A 22844-nucleotide genomic window follows, 5' to 3' on the forward strand; every position below is an offset into this window, starting at 1 on the left:
GTACTCTTACCCCCAAAGACGGCCGTTAAAGGGTCAAGGGGGCAAATCTGGACTAGAAAACACAGAAACAAATGAACTTTAAAGAATTTTCTGTACAGTGTGTGTGTGTGTGTGTGATTCATTTACACCAAAAGCATGTGTTAAACAACACACTTTTAACACATGTCGTGTCATATCAGAAGGTCTTAGCACTTTCAGGTTTTAAGGTAACAATGTGTCACAGATGTGTGTCTTTTAGCCCATCTCCTTTTGCGAGTGCACTTGAGTGAGAAGCTGGAAGTGTGAGTCAAGATCCAGCCCACGTTTTACAGGTCCGATTGGCCTTATCTCCTGTAATTATGAGCAAAGATCTGCTGTGCTGAGGATTTATTATTATTTATTAGATTTATTAGTGAAGGCTGTGGCAGGTTGTATATATATATATATATATATATATATATATATATATATATATGTATGTATATGGAGTCTCAGAGCAGCACTTGCTGCATGCACACACAGGGTTTGAAAACTCTGAGCCCTGCAAGGTCTGAGGGAAAAAGGGAGGGAGAAAAACTTGATTCACGAGAGAGAGAGAGAGAGAGAGAGAGAGAGAGAGAGAGAGAGAGAGAGAGAGAGAGAGAGAGAGAAAGAGAGAGAGGGAGAGAGAGAGAGAGAGAGGGCAGAAAGTAACGCCCTAAAAGTACCGACGCTCTCTCCTAGCTCCTCCTGCGCGCTTTTATAAGGGACTGGTTCGGAGCGCAAGCAGGGTAGAGGGGGTTCTCTGTGAGGGCACAAAAAAAGGAAAAGGGAAAAAAAAGGAAAAAGTTCACACAAGAACCCGTTTTGTACAGCATCGCCACAACGTAGTACTTTCGCGCCTTTTCGCTGTTATTTTCCTCCGTTCGAAGATGACCACGGCTGTGGTGCCGCCTCTTTTCGACTTCAGCGAAGTCATCAACAACAACAACAAGGTACGGAAAAGTTTTGCTGTCGTTGGTAGTGAACGTTAGCACAGTTAGCTGTAACGTGCTGCTGAGGAATGCAGCTTAGGAATCACGGGCTGTTTTGGCGCCCACGCTGACTCGACCTGGGAACTTTTTTAGTGGTTAGAGTCCATTAGCATCCATTTTTAGTCCATTGCGTGCTGCTAACAGGTAGTTTAATCGGCGCTGGCTGGCTGGCTGGCTGGAGCACAGCACAGCACAGCAGAGCAGCTGCAGACCGAGATTTGTTGGGCCCAGCAGCTCAGCGCCGCTCGCGCAGGCGAGGACCTCTCGCGCTCTCCGGGCTCGTGAAGTTCACGTGTTCGCTCGCGACATTTTATCGACCGTTAAAAAAGTTCTCTGTAGGCACTAAACCGACCGGCTAATGCTAGCCAGCCAGCTAGATAACTAACCAACCCACCAACCCTGCTCAAACCAAAGCCCTCATGAAGACTTGTCGCGGGCTGATTACTTACAGGAGACATTTGTTGTCGTTGTTGGACAGCATTTCCATTCTTCGAAGTGGTTAAATGACGGAAACGACTGAGAAAATGTTAGCTAGCTAGCTAAGTTTGAGGACGTTAAAGCTTTAGCACGTAGAAGTGTCTGAAACACGTCTAGAAAATGGGGTTTCTGCTCTTAAAAATCATTCAGGGTTTCTGGTTAGGTTCCTAACTGACGTTAGCTAGTTAGCTAGCTAGCTATCTGGCTAGCTCCTCAGCTTAATGTCTCCCAGGTTGTTGGGTAAGTAGAGTAAGTGTCAGTAGGCAGCTAGCTGTAGTTAATTCCGCCTCAATACCGAGACAGACCGCTCTGTGCACCTCGAAACTCATTAATGCGAAGCTGTTATAAGAGCCACTGTAGTGGTTTTGCACGTCTGTTGAAAAGTGGACTGTTGGCTGGGCAGCAGCCGTTGTTCGTAATGCCTGGATTATTCCTTATTAGCCTGTGTTTTCCCTTAAGCCGAAGTTTATTAACCTTTTTTTCTTGTGACCGAATGGGCAGCTAAAGTAAGCAGGACGTTGTTCTGTGAATTGGACATGGCTATGATAAAGAAGTTAAAGACAGTCATCTCCGACTTTCAACACACTTCCAAAATCTTCGATTCATTTCATCGGGATCGATGTGTCAGTATCGGTGTCCCACCACAGCAGCCTGTTGCGCTCATTCATCCTCCTGCCTTCACTCACTCAGGCAGCCCTGCATTCTTCTGGTGGGCAACTTGCCAAACCAGCTGTTCTATAGACCTGCGTTTCCTCCTCGACTTGAGAAGAAAAAACCCAGGCGAAAGTTGTATGCAGGAAAGATGAATATCTGTGAGCCTGATTTTTGTGTTGTTTATGCCTTGTCTAAGCCTTCCACACAAGACGGTGTTAAAATTTGCATGTGGCATTGGTTCAACCGAGGTAAACAGTGCTCTCATCATCCTTTCTATGTTTCTCTTTGCTTTTCAGAACAAAATGCTGAATTATAATAATAACATACTCAGCGTTCCACACACCATGTCTATGCCCTGCACTGGAGCAAATCTGCCTATCTCAAGCCCCACTGGGAGCCTGCTGGACAGGAAGGCCGTGGGGACGCCTTCCGTTGGCGGGGTTTACCAACGACGGCACTCGGTCACTTTGCCCAGCAGCAAGCTCAACCAGAACCAGTTCCTTAACAGCGGCAAGGCAGACCCAGCCCTGCTGGGCACAGGGATGGGTAGCAACGGCAGCAACAAAGAAAACCGACTCCGAGATCGCTCCTTCTCTGAGACAGGGGACCGCCTGCTGCAGAAATGTACAGGCCCCGGAGGCCCCGGTGGCAGCCAGGTCAACTCCAGCCGCTACAAAACGGAGTTGTGCAGGCCCTTTGAGGAGAACGGCGCTTGCAAATATGGTGACAAGTGCCAGTTTGCCCATGGCATCCACGAGCTGCGAAGCCTTAGCCGTCACCCCAAGTACAAGACGGAGCTCTGCCGAACCTTCCACACCATTGGCTTCTGCCCCTACGGCCCCCGCTGCCACTTCATCCATAATGCTGAAGAACGTCGTGGGCCTCCTCCTACCCCGTCTCCACTCTCCTCCTCCAACAAGTTGGAGAGACCACGTTTGCAGCACAGCTACAGTTTTGCTGGGTTCCCCAGCTCTGGAGGCCTGAGAGACAGCCCCACCTCTGTCACACCTCCCCCCATGTTCTCCCCGGATGAGCTGCCCGAGTGGCCCAGCAGCAATCCCTTCACGTACTCCAGCCAGGAGCTGGCTAATCTCTTCGGCCCAAGCTTGGGAAGCGGCCCCTCATCTGGTGCGGATCCCACTGCCCAGGCGCCACCCTCTCCACCTACAACTCCTTACTACTTCAGGCCCATGTCGGAGTCTCCTCACCTCTTTGAGTCTCCGTCCAGCCAGCCAGACTCCCTCTCTGACCAGGAGGGTTACCAGAGCAGCTCGGGTGGCAGCCTGAGTGGCTCCGAATCGCCCGTCCTCGACACCACACGCCGACTGCCCATCTTCAGCAGGCTCTCCATCTCTGATGATTAAGGTGTCCAGTGCCAGATTCCTCCATTGCACGCAGTAGTAGTAGCTCAAGAGCATGAGGGACAAGTTCTCCCTCTGCCTCCTGCCTACTCTTTAGCCTTCTAGAGGCAGTAGACTTCCCTTGTTATATCACTTAGGCTTTAAAAAAATATGCAGAAAACAACAAAAAAAGATGCAGTGAATTAAGGGAACTCTTTTTGAATCTATTTAACCACAACAAGCAAAAATTCCCTATTTGGCCTAAATGCCTGTTTGCTGCCTTGGCCTTATCTCCTGCCATGACATGTGTGACTGTGCCAAAACAACTAGAGCAGGAAGTGGATTGGTAAAAGGTAAGAGACTGTTGTGCCAGGTGCTACTACTTCAGTAGTGCATAGCAGAGCCACAGGTGGCATGTTGAGGGGATAGTTCGCTGCGCTGAGGACCACCCCCCCCATATAGCGCCACTCTACTCAAGGACACTCTCCTCACTAGCTGAAGGGGTTTGCTAGTCACACTTAGATCACTCACAGCTGTCTGATGCAGACCAGCATAAAGAGAAAAAGGAAATAAAAGTGCCTGGGGTTTATGGAGCAAGTGTTGAGGTGAAAGGACTACTGTCTCTTCTTTCTTTTTTTTCTTTCTTTTTTTTCCACGTTAGTTTCTTGCAGCCTGATATAGTAGCTGTCTTTCTGAGCATTCTTCCGCCCACCTGGTAGATGGCAGACGACATCAGTCTGCAGAAAGGACTTCTCATGAGGTTGAAAATGGGAGTTCTAAAATATATTTGGCACATTTCTGTTTTTATCATGTGCTACCAGCTCTGGCTTTCTCACAAACCTAGCACAGAAACCTGGAGATTGGGTGTCTCCACTCAATAATGAACAACTTTTGCTGTCCACCACCCCAGTTTCCCCCATTGTGGCTGGTCACTTGGTGTTTGTTGGGAAGGGAATACCTAACCGGTTGTTAAACCATAAAAGACTGACTTTCTCCCCCACCTTCCAATCAACAGAGGGGAATTCCAGCATTCCCAAGGTGCAGCTGAACTTCCTGAAACTTCACTTTAGATCTCCAAGCTAATTAGCTTTTCCATAGAATCTGTTCAGAAGAGCAATTTGTAATTTCATCACATCCTTCCACCCCTTTTGTTTGACTTATTGTCATTGTTTATTATGGTTATATTATTATTATTATTATTATTATTGTTGTTGTTGTTTGGAAAAGAAAACTTTCAAGACAGAAGGTTTTGCTTGTCACTGCTTATTTAACTTATCAAACATATTTATTGGTGATCATATGCATTTTTTTTTGTTAATTTTGTTTGTATTTATCTTGATAATGAAACGATAGAATATATTTTCTTTTATGTTAAATTATGATCTTCTGTATTAATCTTAAGATTGTGAAGACTTGTCAACTTTCTTTTTTTCACAGTTTAATATATTGTACTACAATTACTTGTTTGCAACTACACTTTGATAAAAATGAAACTTAATTTAAAGCAAAAACAAAAATCCTCTGCGTTTTGATTATTTATTGTAGATTTCCATTCTTTTTTCCCCCCCCCAAATATTGGACTGCAAAACTATTAGGCCTTATGTTTCCTTGATATATAGATATTTGGACTCACTAGAAAGCTTGACATCAGTACATTCATCTTTATTTCTTTAGTCAGTCTTCAGTTATTGCACCCCTTTCTTGTTTAAGTTGAGGCAGACTTTGTCCTCACATGTAGCATTTTTATTATTATTTTTTTCCCCTTATCCCCCCACCCCTTTGTACCGGAGATGGTAGCGGAAAGTACAGCACCAGTTTATGATACTGAACTGTATACTGTGAGCACTAGATATGTTGGTGTCAGTTTGTCTCAAGGGGACTCCCTTTTTATCAGAACGTTGTTACTAGAGACAGAAGCGAGTTTGATTCAAGTTGGACTTTAATGGCCTTAAAGCTTCTGCTTCCATTTTGAGTACCACCTGAAGTGCATTCTCTCTTTGCCTTTGTGTTCATTGAGATGATAGTGATGTGATATCAATGCAGGTTACAAAACTTCAGTGTTAAAAGCAGTTCTTCCAGTTACATGTGTAAATTAGATGAATTGCAGTCAATAACTGTGACCAAACGGGTTGAAGAATAGGTGTCCTTATTTTATTGTTTTTGTTGGTTTCTAATTGGTTATTTTGGAACACTTCTTCCAGCCCAAATGTAAAGTGCCTCTTTTTATACATTCCATTGAGCTTTCGCTCCCTGCCTTGCTTCCTCAATTGATTGAATTGAAGATTGAGAAGATTTGGTTAACAGGATAGACACAAAGAAAGTATCTAGCCTAAACTGTTGAATGTATTTTTAAACAGCTTTTGCTGTTCACTACAGTAATTTCTGTGAGTTTATATAAAATTGATTGCTTTGTTATGACTGATTGCAGTTAAAACCAATAAACCCCATATTTTTCAAAAATGCCTGGAGTATTGTGTGTTTGTGTTTGGATCCCCCCCCCCCCCCCCCTTTATGTGGTTGGACTGTGTGGTGAGCTGAATGGATGAGACTGAGAGGATGCTTGCCTCACTGGTAAATGCTATTAAAAAAGCATTGGGTAACTGGCAGTAATGTAGTGATTGTGCAGAGGAAAGTGCTTCTGGCAACTGCTGTGAGAGCTGACCTCAATATGATCATTATGGCTTTCTATAATGATTAGGCAACAAAAACACCAAAACTTCCATGTACAGCATTAAACACCATGTTGTGCGTTTGTGTTTGTGCAGAGGAGGGCGTTACTAAGAGAAGCTCTACCATTGGTAGCCTGAAGAGGATTGACCGGACCAAGATCAAACTTCAACTGAGTCTGACTGATTACATAGAGGGGGGATTGGTGGGAAATGTCCCTGGATTCCCCTGAACAGCTGATGAATTCATCAGAATTCCACTCAGTCCTAGAACAGCCACATACTGAGAATCAATCTGTCAGAAAATGAAGTCCTGCAAAATCTTGATGGCTACTGAAAACTGTGTGCTCTGGATCTCCTCATTCAGGGTATATGCTGGTATGCTGTTCTGTAACTCCAACTTAACTCAATATTCGTTTTCTCACCCACCCAACATTACACTGCTGGTTATGTCACTTGAGGCTGGTTCTGTCATCTAAGAGGCTGGAGATGTACAGTGTACATAAAAGATATTTTCAGGCCAAACCACACCGAACCATCCAGATCTAGACCGATAGGTTGGTTGCACTTGACTTATGCCTACCAGCATGTAACTGTAGGTGTACAGAAGCCTAAGAATGCAAAAGTTAGTAGCGTTAAGACAAAAAAGGGGGTGTTCTGTGGCACTGCATGGCTTTTTCTCTCAGGTGAGCGGCAGTGGAAGAGTTAGCTATCAACCACCACGCTTTCCGGACTATGTACTCTCTCTCTTGGAGCACATGCCTCATGCGTGATATGAAACAAAGAGCTGCTTCCTGTTTATGAGGTGCATGCTAAGTGTATGTATAAGCTACACTGATATGCGCGCATTACAAAAGTGCTGCAGGATGTGGGTTTACTCTGAAGGTGAAGGGTGGAGGTGCGTGTGTGTATGTTTCTTTATGTAGGCAAACCTGCAATGCAAAGTCTTCAGAACATGGTGTAGGCCGCTTTCCATCACCTGCACAATGGAAAGCCAACAGATGCTGAGAACACTGCATGCTAATTCCGTACAGTAATAATAACTGCTGACAGAAGTGCCCATATGTTCTCTGCTCATACAGAAGTGCTGCCCAGCAGGATTGAGCAATGCATCCTAAGAGTTGGTAGACTTTGTGATTCCTCTATCAGGGAGTTCTGGACGTCTGTTTGAGAAGCAAAAAAAGTAAACAGTAAATTTGCTAATTCTGCTCTAGCCCTGCTTGTGTGTGTACCTATACACACACACACACACACGTGTGTGTGCATGTACAGCACTAGTGGACAGCCACTAGTGAATGACTGACTATGACTGGAATGTTATACACAATATGTCCAAATGTCCCCTTCTAATGAATGCAATTGCACCCACTGCTGACACTGTCTAGTTCCTGTAGAGAAGTAGTGCCAATAGAATAGGACTCTCTGGAGCAGATAAATATGAACCTATGGCACCATGCCTAATGCCAGGTGTGGGCTAAGAGGGGTGTAAAGCCCCCAGCATTAAGCTGTGCAGCAGTGAAAAACTTTTGGGATGAGTTGTCATGAGGACCTCACTAATGCTCATGGCACTGAATGCAATCAAATCCTCACAGCAATGCTCCAAAATCAAGTAGAAAACACTGAGCCCTGGACAGTAGAGACAGTTACTCCGACAAAGGCAGGATCAACTTTTTAAGCCCCTTGATTTTAGACAAATCAATGAATGATCAGGTGTCCCAATACTTTTGTCCATATAGTGTAAATAGATTGTACATGTTTTGACCCTAACCTAAAACAGCCTTCTTCAATTCCTAGAGATCCACGATATCATACAGAATAATTGCTTGGGTTGGGTGGCTCTCGCTCCTTGAAATTAGCTGGCAATTTGAATGAACGTATGTAGTAATGTGAAAACTCTAAAGGAGATGATTTCAAAAGGAAGGATTAACATAATTAGCAGAACTACTTCTACCTCTGGCTGAACCAGCACTTCTGCCTGCATTGTATTAGAAGTAGTTCTAATGGCTGAAATAGCAGCACTGTGTGCAGCCTCCCAAATGGTTAACAAAAATGGCTAACTCATAAACAAAACTGTCTGTTATTACACGTCCTCCCTTACACAGTTCACATTCAAAACACAGGAAAACCTGCAGACAGAATGAGAGAACATGCTGATGCCATTATCTGCATGTATCTCAGTTAAGATCTGGAGCACTAGGCCATTAAAGCAGCTATAGCATGTCTAGCGATAAACTACTGATGAAACCCGACTATGATTTGGCTCAGAGCGTCCGCGCTGATAAAACATGTCTGGTGGCCAGGCAAGTCACTGAAACCACTCTCTACAGTGCTATGAACTTTCCTCAGATTCAACCATCTAGTTCATTGCTCTTAGGCCTTGTCGTTCACATAAACCTTAGCCTTCTGGAAGTTATCTCATCACATGTTCTTTTTGTTTTACTGCTGAAAAGCAACCTTCACCCTACAGAAAAGACACACACACACACTAATGAGGGAGGAAAAAGCTGAGGGTTGAGGAGAGCTTGAAGTATGTGTGGTTTTAAGTGTGTGTGTGTGGTTTGGGAAATGACGGCTTGTATCTTCTCCGAGACACTGAGCAGTCTCTGGCCAGTGGTGAGCTATAAGGTTCCGTTCTATCGCAGCCCTGAGAAAACATACTTGCAGTTACAATACAGGCTATAGTAACGTAATCACGAAAGTTGTACTTTGAATCTGAGTAGTATCTGGATATACTTTGATTGGATTCTGTTCACACTTGTCATTAAAATGACTCCAACAGTTACTCCAACAAAGGCAGGATAAACGTTTTAAACCCCTTGATTTCAGAAGAAACAATAAATGAGCAGGTGCCCCAATACTTTTGTCCATATAGTGTAAATAGATTGTACAGGTTTTGACCAATTCCTAGAGATCCACCATATAATACAGGATAATTGCTTGGGTTGGGTTGAACCTCATGTTCCTCGGAATTAGCTGGCAATTTGAATGAACGTCTGTAGTAATGTGAAAACTCTGCTGTGGCCCTAAAGGGGAATCTGGGTAGTATTTGGATATACTTTGACTGGATTCTGTTTACACTTGTCATTGAAATGACTTCCCGGTAAGACCAGATGAGATCCGATTTTACTTTCTCAATTAAAAAGCACACCAACTAGTGCATCCTTTTCATTAACGTCATTTAACGTTTTGGGTGTGCTCAAATCCGGTCACAGAAAAAGAATTCCGTTTACACTGGTATTAAACGTGGACCAGATCCGTCTCCAACCACCTCCAAATGTGATTTGAGTGATCTAATTAAAATCTGATGACATTGTATTTGCAAGCGTTTACACCTGGCTTGTCACGCGGACAAGTGAAATCCGAACGTGATCCGATCACCACAAATGCCCCCTAATGCTATCTGCAAATAGACTCAGAGTAGACCTAGACCCCATTTACACCGGGGTCACTTTGTGTGAATAGAATCTGGATTGTATCCTGAAAAGCTTTTAGCCACATGCATTTACACTTGGTAGTCAAAGGTGTCTCTGGTCTTCCTTTCGGAAATCCAATGGCTGTGTGGGACAAAATATGCAAATTCGCTCATTGCTTGGCAATTATTACTAGTATTATGTGTCTTGGAGAGGCGAGTGTCTCCTGAAATGGTCTGAGCGATTGGATTTGTATCTGGTTTAAATGAGTCTTGGGTGCCGTTTACACTTGCATTTTTATGTGGCTTGGACTTAACCAGATATAATCCTGATACTCAAGACACAAGAAGTGACCTGGTATAAATAGGGTCAGACCTTAATTAGCCTGTTAAAGCTATGGCTTATTCACAACCATTATTTCAATCATTATTAGAACATACTAAAGCAAGAGGAGGTTATAAGAAGATAGCAAAGTGTCTTTAGGTAGCCGTTTCTTCAGGTCAGAATGTCGTTTAAAAATGGTAGTTAACAGCAAGGGTGGAGGTCAAGCTGAGGTCTGGATGAACATTCAGAGAGAACTGAACATAGGATTGTTAGACAAGCTTTGTTTGACCGTGAAAGACCTTCAGGAAGAACTTGCTCGAATATGACCTTAAAGAAGAAAGTCTTCAGAATGTAAAAAAACAACTTTCAAGCTGACGGTTTTGCCATGGCCCTCACAACCCCCTAACTTATGTATCATTACAAATCTGTGGGTAGTCCTTCCACAGAGATTGCATGCAGATGACCCTTATAACTCAAAAGGCCGAATGGGCCAAAATCCCCCAAACAAGACCAAACTTAAAGGTGGTTTGCTTCCGGCCCTTTTTTGTTGTTATTTTGATACTTTTTTCGCTTAGCTATGCACAATAACAGACATTTTGAGCAGGGGTGCCCAAACCTTTGCATGCCACTATCATATGTTTGCATGCAATCATTGGTGTGACACTCCAGACAACACAGAAAAGGCAAATAGCTTTAAAAACGCAAATAGTAAAAACGAAAAGCCCCCGCGGCAAACTGTGAGGTAAAACATCTTAACCTGTCGGCTTCTGCGTTGGCTTTGACATTTGAAGGACATGAGAGTGGCAGATTGACACACACACACACACACACACACACACACACACTCACACATACATTCACAGGAGCTATAAGCCACCTCTCACTTTCATGCGCTTCCTGCCTCACATCTCTTTCAGAACCTGTGCAGAGCCACATGAAAAGCCTGCCACGACATGACCTGCCCATGCGTTGGTTCCCCTCACAAGTCAAACAAACTATATACAATGGCGTAGAAGAACCACTTTTGGTTCCCCAAACAGCCCGGCAGTGAACGGCTCTCTGGTTAATCAGGTTTGGAAAAGAGATGAAGGTGAAGATTTTTTTTTAAGTTTAAAGAACCCAAACCTAACATAAAAGCTCTAGAAAGAACCCTTACATTGACACTGAACCATATGTGAAGGTTTTTCAAATAGTCAAATATGGTTCTATAGGAAACCAACCCAGCCAACATGCTCATGTGGGGCTCACATGGGTAGAATGTATGCTAGGTGGGTTCAAAGTGGGCATGGGCTCTAAATGGGTTCGTACATGCATTTTACTGGGACCTAGATGGGCTTCCCAAATAGGCCCCATCGTTACAGCCCACCTTAATCTCACATGGGTGCCATCTAGGCCCCATGTACAGTGTAAAACCTAGATGGGGCCGATGTTTAGCCACTCCTGGTCCATCACTGAGCCTGGTTGGCATCCATATTTGGGGCTAATGTGGAACCCAAGGACAAAACGTTCTGGTTCCCAGTTGGGCTACCTAAACAGGCCCCATGCGGACATGTTAGCTGGGAATAGTGGCCCCACTGTGGTATTACTTAAAGAACTTTGTTCCTAAAGCCTTTTATTTGTATTTACCCTAAAGGCCTTTCAAACTTTAACAACTTTCTTTACACCCATTAATCTCATTAATCTCGTTTCTTAGGCATGTTCTATTAGTGGACCATCAAAAAGTGGTTCTTCAGTGGCATCTCTCAAAGATCACTATTGTTAAGATGTTCTTCAAACTCACACAGATTAATATTTTTTAAAACTTTATAGAATTCTTCATATAATTGTCAATTTTTCCATTTTATTAAGGTGTCAGTCTAAAGAACCCCTTTTGGACCTTTTCTTATGAAGAAGCCTGGTGGACAAGGCATAGCATAGACGTTTGTTATACCAGTGACCCAAGTAGGTGGTTTGCTTACCTCCTGTTGTCTCGGCATGCTTACACTAGAGACCGGCTGGCAGATACCTTTGTCTGTTTATTGAATATGTGTGTGTGGTGCTGGTGGTGGTGGAGGGGGGTATACCTTAGCTTTTGTGTCAGGCCAAGGCTGTAATGTAATATGGCAAGCACCTCTTGATCCAACAAGAATCTGGAACTCTGGTCTGGCTCTGTCAGCACATTCCATAGATGCCTGTATAAATTAGCCATTACAAACCGCGAAGAAATAAAAACACCTAAGCTTCTTAACAAATGCAAGGCGACCGTATGAAGTAGAGTGTAGATTTTCTTTTTTCTTGCTTTCTTTTCTTTCAGTTTTGGAACCTATTCAATTGCTCGTTTCTCCCCCGTTGGTTTCAGGCCTGCATCTGTTTCCTGCAAGCAGTCAAGCAGCACTGCAGTCCTTGGTCTCTCAGGCCTCAACATGTCACACACTTGCTCCCCATGGGCAAACGAGCTGCTTATCTTCAGGATAAACCATAAGTAAATGCCAAAAGTAAATAGGGCTTATTGCCTTAGCCCCCCCCCCCCCCCCCCCCTTTTCACTCGTACATGCACACACAAGCACACCCACACGCACCGTTGTGCTTAACCGTGCTGGGGCCTTGAGTGTGTGCTGAGAAACGCTGCCATGCTTCGATTACCTACTTTTGGCGAAGCTACCTGAGATAACAGGTGTAATCACAGACAGAAAAGGGCTGAAAAACAAATAGCGGGATTATCTTCTGACTGGTTGCGAAATGACTCACCTGTCTGCTGAGAGCGGAGGTGAGCCACACATGTGAGAAAAACCAACACAAGCAGCCATAATGGACATCAGGACCTAAAAGAGATCTGAGACGTCCATGGCATTAGTGCTTGAGGAACTTGCTGGAAAGGATTCTCTCCCGAGGTTCAAAACATTATCAGCTGACAAGATCCTGGCGAGTGATAACATGTTTGAGAAAGCACAGATGGAGTGTGATGGTGTACTCATATACACACACACACACAGGCACACACGTACGCACAGGCACATACATACACAAAGCCTGTCATCAGAACACTCACAGTCGACAATGGAGTTTCCAGCCGGTGTAAAAGCCGAGGCACTGAGTGGGGTAGCTGCATGGGTGGGAACGTCTCTACAGAGAGAACGGGTTGGTAAATCTCCCCACATATTCTCTCAGGCTATGTTCCATCAAGATTAAGGCCTGAAACCAGTCAGACCTGCTCCTGTCATCCATCCTCTTACCCTCAGGGCTTCCTAACCTGCTCAGACATGGCACACACAAACAGGCACACACTCACACACACACATTTTTATGCCTTTTTAGGAAGAAGATTTCACATGCCCCAGTTAATGTATATTCTAAATTCTGTATATTTACTATTTTACAGCTATACAATAGACCACACAAAACAAATCTGAGACTTTTTTTCATTCTTACATGGAAATTACCAACAGAAAGTTTTAGAAAAAAAAAAAAAAAAAAAAAAAAAAAAAAATATATATATATATATATATATATATATATATATATATATACATTTCACAGAAGATTCTGATCCTGAGTTTGATCTGCAGAAACATATAGAGCCAAGCAGAATACAAAATAAAAAATCTGAAATTCATGTTAAATTTGGATATTTTATGCTAAAGTGTTATACTAATCAAATATAATTTTTATACACACATTTTATCACCCTTGGCCAAATGAAACATGTTGAGAACTAAGAAGCCTCTGACGCTAATGAAATTACCATCAGTTTAATCAGATAATATCTGGGAGACCAAAAATAAGGTATGGAGATAATTACTCATATGCTGGTAGGACAGGCAAAACCCCATATGACTTTCAAGAACCTGCATGAAAGTTTAGCTGAGTCAAGATACTGGTTCCACACTGTTCCACTATGCAGAGTTGCTTGCCTAAACATAATCTTCTTGGAAAAGCCATAAGAAGGAAACTAACCTGCGACCTAGTTAGAAAACTCAATGTTTGAAATATGCTACAGAAAATCTAAAAAATCCAGATGACTTTTGGAAACAAGTGCTGGGGAAGTGAAATTAGATCTTGTAGGACACAAACAGAAAATTATAGTATATTTGGAGAATAAAAAAAGAAAGAAATTGTGTTTTATTGAAAAAACTATGAACTACTGGGGTGGACCTGTTATGCTTTGGGGTTGTGTGGCTGCCAGTGGCTTTGGCAGAATTGTGCTGGTGAAGGAAAAATGGACCCTGTTTACACCTTCATGTATCTTGAGTATCAGCAGTATATCTGAACAAAGGGCCAAGCCACATAAAAATGCAAATGTGAACACACCCAAGACTCATTTACACCAGATACAAATCTGATAACTCAAACCACCTCAGAAGGTGATCTGAGACGCATTTGAGCCAGGTGTTATATTAGTGTAAACACCTCCGTTTCTCCAAGACTCATTCAACCACCAACACCCCACCCAGTTTAACCAAAACATTATTTTGGTTAATTAATAATTGCAGTAAAATGAGTGAATTGGTATATTCCGTCCAGCACAGCAATCGGATGTCATATTTTTCACATTTTAAAGTGTACATCCATGTGGCTAAATCTTATCAGCATACAGGTACTAGTCATATGAAGTGAAACAGGGTCATGGGTTCCACAAAATGACAGCAAATCCTGGTTGCACATGTCAAAGCAAGTAATAAAGGCATGTAATAAAGGGCTGAAGCTGAAAAGAGGATGGCTTCTACAACAGGATAGTCAAAATAATCCAAATCCACCATGGACTATCTAAAGAGTTGCCTGACCAAAACATCATAGATTGTAAAAAAACCATAAACAAGCTGTTTCTGTAAGGCGAGCTAAGAATATCTCACAACTGGAGGCCTCCTGTGAAGAAAAGTGTGAAAGAACAGAAACAGAAAAGCCTTCTTGGCGACTGAGGTTTCAGCTTGGGTCTAATTAGGACTAGCCTTTTGTAGGTTAGACTTGTTTTTCCTTAGTTTTTAAGACAGTGTTGTAATAAAATGCACACCCACAAACACACCTACAGCGTGAAACACATTCCCCACTCACATACGCTCCTAAAAGTGTGAAGTGTGCGTTATGAACTCAGAAATATCAGGCAGAGGATGTGGGTGCATGATAAAGGTCACTGGATCAACAGTGAACGGGCCATATTTTTTCATTGTGGCAGTTTGACCGCATGGAGCAAAAGGGCTGTTAACTATTTACTTTGCTGACCCACTGTACTGTCTGCAGGTAATCATGCCGGACTGGCAGTTTTAGAATAACTGGCTGCTCAAGTGAGGCCAAAGGGTAACCAAGAGAGCTCAGGTAACCTTTTAGCACCCTCCAAATCATAACACAAGCACACACCCCTGTCCTTTTGACCTAGGCAACAGAGACTAGTATACACAGCACACACCTACAGACACTCAGACACACTCAGAAGAAGAGTGTTGGAGTATCTAGATTGAATTTGTAAATGCAGGGCTTCTAAATCTGATGCTTATCTGAGACAGTGTTCACTGAACAAACAGGTGGTTGTTTCATTAAAAGCTGGATTTTTCACTTTGACATTTAAGCCCAAAATCAGCACTGTCCAGTAAGAGAAGGAGTAAGGGATGGTTCAGTACTAACTCATATATAGCAAAAACCAAGTTGTTTGGCTTGAACGTATACTCTCAAAGATTAAGGTGCCAGAAAGCGTTTTTTTTGCAGGACAACATAGAGGAACGTATGTGAAGGTTCTTCAAGCCTTTTGAATATAGTATTAGCATTACAAAGCACTGGCATGGTTCTCATGTAATTTTTCTTTAAATGTGACACAAGCAAAGCTACAAGGAAGTGAACTTCTCATCTCAGCCCTCTGAGCTGAACAATGTAGCACACAGACCAAGTGGCCTGTTCTCACAGGCAGGAGGTCCAGCAGCGTCGCTGTATTCCAGACAGAACATCACGAGAAGCCCAGAGGAAGAGCGGCACAATGAGGAGAGCTCAGTAAATCACAGCCTAACTGATCCACCACCTGTACGTGTGCACACGCATGTGTCCACCCTTTTCCCCGAATCACTCGCCTAGCAGCTCCAATCACTTAAGTACATCAGTACTGGAAATAGGTCTACAATTAACCCCTTAAACCCAAAAAGCCCTGCCCGTGAGCCTACTCTTCTGTTCCTCACTCTCTTAATGTCTTCCTTATATAGAATGCATTGAAAAATTCATACTAAATAACACATCTTAAGATTAATACCTGAATAATAAGAGGTCAAAAGGTTAAGCTACGATGTTTGAGATGCAGTGGCAATTTACATTAAGGTGTTGTGTAACAGAGTGGACTAACTCCATTGGCTTAAATGTGAAGGAACATCAAATTAAGTTTATATGTTGATTCACATGCTCAAACACACCCGTGATGTATGTGACCCATCTCCATGTCCTATTATTTACAGTAAAGTTGGTAATCCGGTCCAGGTGTGCCGACATCTTCATGTGAGCTGAAACTTTCCACAATCTGTTATGGCTTTGACTGGAATAGAGGGTTATATCGAGTTATGGGTGTGCTCCCCCCTCCTTTGTCACACTGCCAGGAAGAGGCAGGTCTGTCGTGGATAAGTGTGGTGAGGCTGGAGTTGGAAGGGGGTTGGGTGCATGGGGTTTAAGTGGGTGTTTGTTTACTTGGGCGAAGGCTCAGAAAAGTTCTGCTGGACGACCTCACTTCCTGTGCCTGTTCTGAGCGGACTGAGTCGTCTAGTCAGGCGCCCCAGGGCTGACACACACACACACACACACATGGTACGCCACAGTAAAATAATTATTGCTGCAGTTCACAACCCCCAGTGGACAGCGCAAGAGAGCACAGCAAGGCCCTAGAGATGGATTTTATTTATAAAAAAATATTCATACAAAATGTTATTTTCCTTCCCCTCTTGTCTCTCTCTCTCTCTCTCTCTCTCTCTCTCTCTCTCTCTCTCTCGCTCTCTCGCTCTGCCCTGTATCTCTCTTCAAATCAAGGCTAGATCAACAGGACGACGACTGAGTCACATTCTCAGGAAACACTCAGCCTGTCTTTTATTGGCTCTCACTCACTCAGGTCTGCGGGTGAATAGTGGTAGACAATGTGTCAGGATTATCAGTAAAAGATGCGTTATGTAACCGTGGCTCGTTGGTCTAGCTCTGAATAAGCTTTAATTGACAGAAGGCTCAATGGAACTTAGTCACCCTGTTTTTCCTATTTAGCATCATCCTCATTTAAAACCTCACAGTAAGATTGCGCAATGGCTGCACAGATGTTTATTTGTTTCTTTATTTTGTCTTTTTTATATATATATATATATATATATAATTTGAAGTGAACAGTTTTTTTGTTGAAGTGAAACATTTTCATCGATTGTTTGTGGATTGTTTTCCATTTTTCTCCCAATTAACCCACCTCTTCATAGCTCCCCCAAGCACTAGCAATGCTTCCAACACTAGGAGGGTAAAGATTTAAGACGTCTCCTACGATAGATAGAAAGTCAGCTTGCTTGGAGGAAAGCGCTGGGTTCACAGAGAGAGCAAGATCAATTGTGCTCTCTTGAACTCTGGCTGCTGATGGCAAAGTGGCATGGCTCAGGATTCACACTCACAACCTCCATGCCATAGTATGAAGATATTGGCCAAATGTTTTTATATTATTATGTTATTACATTATTAAAGTTTTATGAGGAACACAATTGTTGTATACAACCTTTTCATACTTACTTTTAAAAGAAGGTTAAAGAAGGTTTTTGTACTTTTTCTGTAACATAAGGTTTTGTTCTGACAGTGGTGAGATATATTTCAGGCAATACAAGTTGTGTATGCTGTTGAGTATTATTTTAAAAAAACTTATTCACACACACTTTTGTGAAGTGATGTCCATAGATTATAAAGAAGTCATGACCCAGTTCTGGTCTGCACTTACTACTTTCACCTGGCCCCCCATACTGCTGTGGAATGACAGCAATGACCGAATATCTGAATCTGGACAAACAATTGCATTTACTTGATATGTGGTGCCTAACAAAGTTGAGTAATTTTTTATAATAATAATAATCGAATGAAATAATATGCATGTAGTATTGCAAACAGTACTCTGAATAGGTCTGTGATTTCACTTGGGAAAAATTGCAGTGTATTTAACAGCTATGTTAAAGCAGCACTATGTGAAAATTGGCATTTATTGCTCCTGGGCTCCCCCTGCGGTCAGAAAGTGTATTTCCTGCTTTCAAATTCATAAATTTCTGGACTACAGATACAGAACTGTCACTGAAAGTGAGAGAATCATGTGGACAGAGTCAGTAGAGTAATATTACATGATTTTACACAAACACAACTCAGCAGTTCTCAGGAGGACTGCCTTGCACGCTTCACCAGAGTAACATAGTGCAGTAGCCTGGAGTAGCAAGGACAGAGGCACTATTTTACCTATTACAGATCAGTGGTGCATCAACATGATTTTAAAGCATTTATTATAAAGGTAAAAAAGGGTTCATAATGTTGCTTCATAAAATGTATCATTTGCTTGTTTTCTGTGGTATAAAAAAGTAGGTTTTGTCTAAATCTTTAAACTATAGTTACAAGCACATAATAAAACTGATTCGGCCCAAACCTTAGACCTTGTAGCCCACATTTATATACTTTCATAGCTACACTGCTGTCATAGTTAATATAATTTTACAAGCCCTAAAATAGAACCCTGGGGTACTCCACAAGCTATGCTAAATGCAGACTGTTACCAACTAATTCACAACAGTGTATGCATGGGATTTATTAACTACATAATAAACCCAATGTTCAAGAGGTTAAATACTTGATAAAGGTATAATGGTGACAACAGCAGAAATCACAAAAAATGGGTCAAAATATATGGAGGTGTATTAAAATTGCTTTTCTGTTTAGTTTTATCTACATTGCTGCAAACTGGCAAATAAAGCCAGCAGAAAACTGTCTGAGAGGCCAGCTGTCTCCTAGCTTTAGCATTTCGAGACTACGTAGCTCACACTAAAGAGGGCTGGCTGGTAGTAAATGGCCTGTTCTCCCAGAAAAACATCACTCTCCCCCATGTCATAAGAAAACACATGTTGCAAATGTTGGTGGGGGCTCGGATCACGTTCACGTTTGCGTTACAGATCTTACCCGGGTGGCGTGGTGGTAAGGTCTGTTAAGCGGTGCATGATGTGAGGCTCTGGTCTTGTAATGTGCATGCAGCCGAGAGTGGACGAGCTGCCCTGATTTACGCTGCTGAGAGTGTGGCAGCCTCCTGGACGATGAGCTGGGCCTCCCCTGGGCGCCAGGCAGCTGGGGCAGTATCTGATACAAGCTGGGAAGGGTTATGGAGATCAGATTGGGGAGGGGAAGGAAAAAAATCTCCAGTGTCCCCTCCAGCTTTGATTTAGCAGGAGGGAGAAAAAAAACGTGCCGTATAAAAACAGAGGAGAGCTGTCTTGAAATGCACACCTTGGTGAAAGCTGCTGGTGTATAATGTATCTGAGGTAGGCCCCTCTCTGGACTGCTGCCAAGCCTGCGGCCACTATTGGCCGTCTCATTAATCCAGAGCAGAAATAATAGCAGAAGAGGAGGGGCAGGGGCTGAAACATTACCTGCCAATTACAGGGGGATGGTGGGAGTTGGGGTGGGGTGGATAGGGGGAAATGCACAACATATGGAAGGTAACGTAGGTTTGGACACCTGACCTATGCACCCGTACGATTCGCTCACGGCAATGCTAAAAGCCTACAAAAAAGACTGTGGTCTTACATAATGTTCCTCATTAACCCCCTCCCACTCCGCCTCCACTAGTAGTGTAGCGCCCCTGTCCGCAGTCCAGAACCGCAGCCAGCTATACACACAGCCAACATACACACCGCAAGTGCTCCAACTGATTGGAAAAGCTGAGAGGCGAGATGTATCCTTTAACACATCGCTGACAGGCCACTTGACAATTTTCGGACTTGGAGTCTACCTCCCAGTTCTCCAACAAAGGAAAGGTCATGCAGAAGTGAAACTTTCTTTAACCATCTGTTTGTTTTGGTGTGTCAGCTGTACAACTATCTGGTTCCAGGGTTGTGGAAAAAAAATTAAAGTGAATAGACTGGAATGTTGCTTGGACTTTTGCACCAGACATATGAGGCTAATGTACCCCACAGGGTTTTATATAGAACTCTTTGACCCATTTTGAATTCACATGAAGCCATTTTCATGTAGAAATTCAGTTTCAGAAAGTAAAAATCCACCCGGGATTTGATTCCAACAGCATGGGCAGCTCTGCTGCAGCTAAGTTAACTATCTGCATCTACCTCTACAAAAGGATTCCATTAATCTGAAGAACCTTTAACCAGACAAAGGACCATTTAAGCCTCCAAATGGTTCTTTAAGGTGTCATGGTTTCATACAGAACTGTTAAATTTACTGAAGAACCCTTCCAGAACTATGTAGCCATCAAGTACTCCTAGCAACTAAACCTTTAGCCACAAGTTAGCGTCGTCTAAACTGTCCCCACAGTTGTTTCTAAAACTGTCGTGGTGGTACAGCAAGTGCGGTGATATCTGTTTTGTCTGAGCAGAGCAAGAACTTGCCTTATTATATCATCTCCACTTAACATACAGGAGTATTTGGTAGTTCTATAATTACAGACTGCAGTCCATCACCATCTGCAGTTTCTCAGTTTCTCCAGTCAATACTTCTGGGATGAGTTAGGGAAGAGTATATCCTGTTCAAACAAAAGCAGGATACACTCTTTTTTTAACACCTGTGATTTTGGAAGAAACCATGAATGAGCAATACGTTTGTCTGCATTGTGTATATCTCTGTAAATGGACAAAAACTTGAAACTGAACAGCTAAGGACAGTAGTAGCAGCCATCTTGTAGGCTAAAGGTTGTGTGTACTCTCTGTTTTTTTTATAGACAACAGTGTGTCATACTGTTAGAAACCTCATAAGCCAGAAACCTCATATTTAATAAGTATGTCTGTTTTAAATTACTTTACTCAGTGTGGTTTGAGGCAAGTGGGTTATATTGTAGGCCTGCAGTTTGCATGATGCTAACTAATGGCACTAAGCCTCTGTTTCTTGTTTGCTACCTTTGCTTTGTAGCTCCAGTGTAATTAAAGAAATTCGGACATCAGACATGTCTTGGCTGATTGGCTACATTTGGGATAAAGGGAACATTGTCTTGGCTGGTTGACTGCACTTGGGATGGGGGGGAGGGGGGGTGTAAAATAGATTTTTGGCCGAACTATTGCTTTAACTGAGGAGACACTCATATAATTTTTGTTCTTTTAATGTGCTGATGACATGTAAGCCTGCCATTATTCATAATAAACACTGCTACACCACTGCGAGACTGCGAGCTAGGTCAACCAATAAACCTCTTACGTGTCTAGGCGCTGGTGCGGTGCTCTAATCTGTGACTGGCTGCATTTTCCACTGGGTTTGTGATCGCTCCAGCCATCAGGAGAGGTGAGGGTGGACGGCTGGTTGGAAAGAGAACAGTAGAGTCAAAGTTTCTCATTTATTGAGTATTCCCACGCTCAGTATAAAACTTGAGAGAGTGGAGACAAATCTGCTGAGTTGGGTTTTAATGTACTCAACATCTTTCTCTGACTGTGTGCACTTATGCAAAGGGGAAACCATGAAACTACACATCAATGCAGAGGAGCTGGTTAAGTGTTGTCTTATGCAGTTCATCTACTGACCTGCTTCGCAGAGCAGTGAGCTCGAGGAGGGGAAAAACAGGCACCAAATGGGAAAGCCAGAGAGAGAGGCAGAGGGAGGGCTGCTGATGAAAGCAGAACGGAGGGAATATAAACTGGAGTTGCGGCAGCTGTGTCCAGGGCTGCAGGGACAACTCTACCGGCCAAGTTCCATGTCCGCTCTGATTATGGGTCTGGAACAATGCATCCCATTGTAGGCCTGCTCTCGCGTCGCCGAGTGTCCCTCATCCCCAACCCCCAGTACAACCCCCCTACACACCCACATGCACACATCGTTGCTGTCATTTCACAATCTCATGACTTTATTTTGTCATTTGTTGTTGTTTTTTTTTACACAGTTTGAAAACTGCAGCTGTCTTTTACATAAAGACTGGTCTATAAGAAAATGGTCCAAAATTGCTTGGAATCTTATTACATTAGCATATATATATATATATATATATATATATATATATATATATATATATATATATATAGTTGGATAGGCCCAGATTGAATAATTCTAGACAGTATTACAGATCAGTCAGTGTAATACAGTAGAACTAGAATATATTCATGTTTTCAGTAATAAAGTAGCATGTACAAATATGTCCATCCCTTCAATTAGAGCCTCATACACATGTTAAGAATAAAATGTAATGTTTGTAACTACCTACCTATCTGCAGTTAGAGACAGGTAGGTAGCTATTAACATTCAATCCACAGTGTTCTTCAATAAGGTTCTCAGAAACAATGTCATATCCTGTTACATGACTTTATAGATCTACAAATAAAGGTAAACATACAATTATGTCTGACAAAGAATGTAGCGACATGATGTTGAGCCATGTTTATGCTGAGCCAATGCTAGAATCCAATTGGGCAACTTAACTGAGTGTCTCATATCTCTGCCAGTCCACAAAAATAATAGTTAAGGGGTGAAGAACATGAAATTCCCTCGACCTTTCATGTAGCTTGAAGTAAATGTCTGAAGAGCCGCACCACACCAGTTCACTTCAGGGTTTTTTCAGCTTTTAGACAATGATAGTCGTTTACGACATTGCCACAAAGTTGATGTAATTGGCATTGCACATTTTATTCAGTTAGGGGAATATGGTCAAACAGCTGAAAAGGGGGTTTTGCTGAGTTATATCAGCAATTTAATTGCGAAAAAAGATCTACCGTGCTGTCATGGCATCTAGATTTCTGCATGCAGTAAAACACCTAGATAACCCGTGATTGCAAAGGAGTTACCATGGCGGTATTTATTTTAACGTTACAGTAGATCTCACACAAAGGCATATCACATTTA

At 42.7% G+C, this 22844-nt stretch overlaps 1 protein-coding gene across 1 annotated transcript; it reads left to right on the forward strand.

Annotated features, from left to right (window-relative positions):
- The first annotated feature begins 740 nt into the window (after positions 1–740).
- zfp36l1a (zinc finger protein 36, C3H type-like 1a) lies at positions 741–5923 on the forward strand. The gene is made up of 2 exons (XM_072689588.1): positions 741–953; positions 2420–5923. Exons 1-2 carry the CDS (start codon positions 891–893, stop codon positions 3485–3487), a joined length of 1131 nt encoding a protein of 376 aa, XP_072545689.1. The 5' UTR covers positions 741–890; the 3' UTR covers positions 3488–5923.
- Positions 5924–22844: the final 16921 nt, after the last annotated feature.

The sequence above is a fragment of the Salminus brasiliensis genome, chromosome 10, assembly GCF_030463535.1.
Source record: "Salminus brasiliensis chromosome 10, fSalBra1.hap2, whole genome shotgun sequence".
NCBI lineage: Eukaryota > Metazoa > Chordata > Actinopteri > Characiformes > Bryconidae > Salminus > Salminus brasiliensis.

What these genes read in the sequence shown, in the direction of transcription:
- zfp36l1a (XM_072689588.1), top strand. Translation starts at nt 891, where the DNA reads ATGACCACGGCTGTGGTGCCGCCTCTTTTCGACTTCAGCGAAGTCATC. An exon ending in TCATCAACAACAACAACAAG is followed by an intron (nt 954 to 2,419) that starts GTACGGAAAAGT and finishes TTTGCTTTTCAG; the next exon opens with AACAAAATGCTGAATTATAA.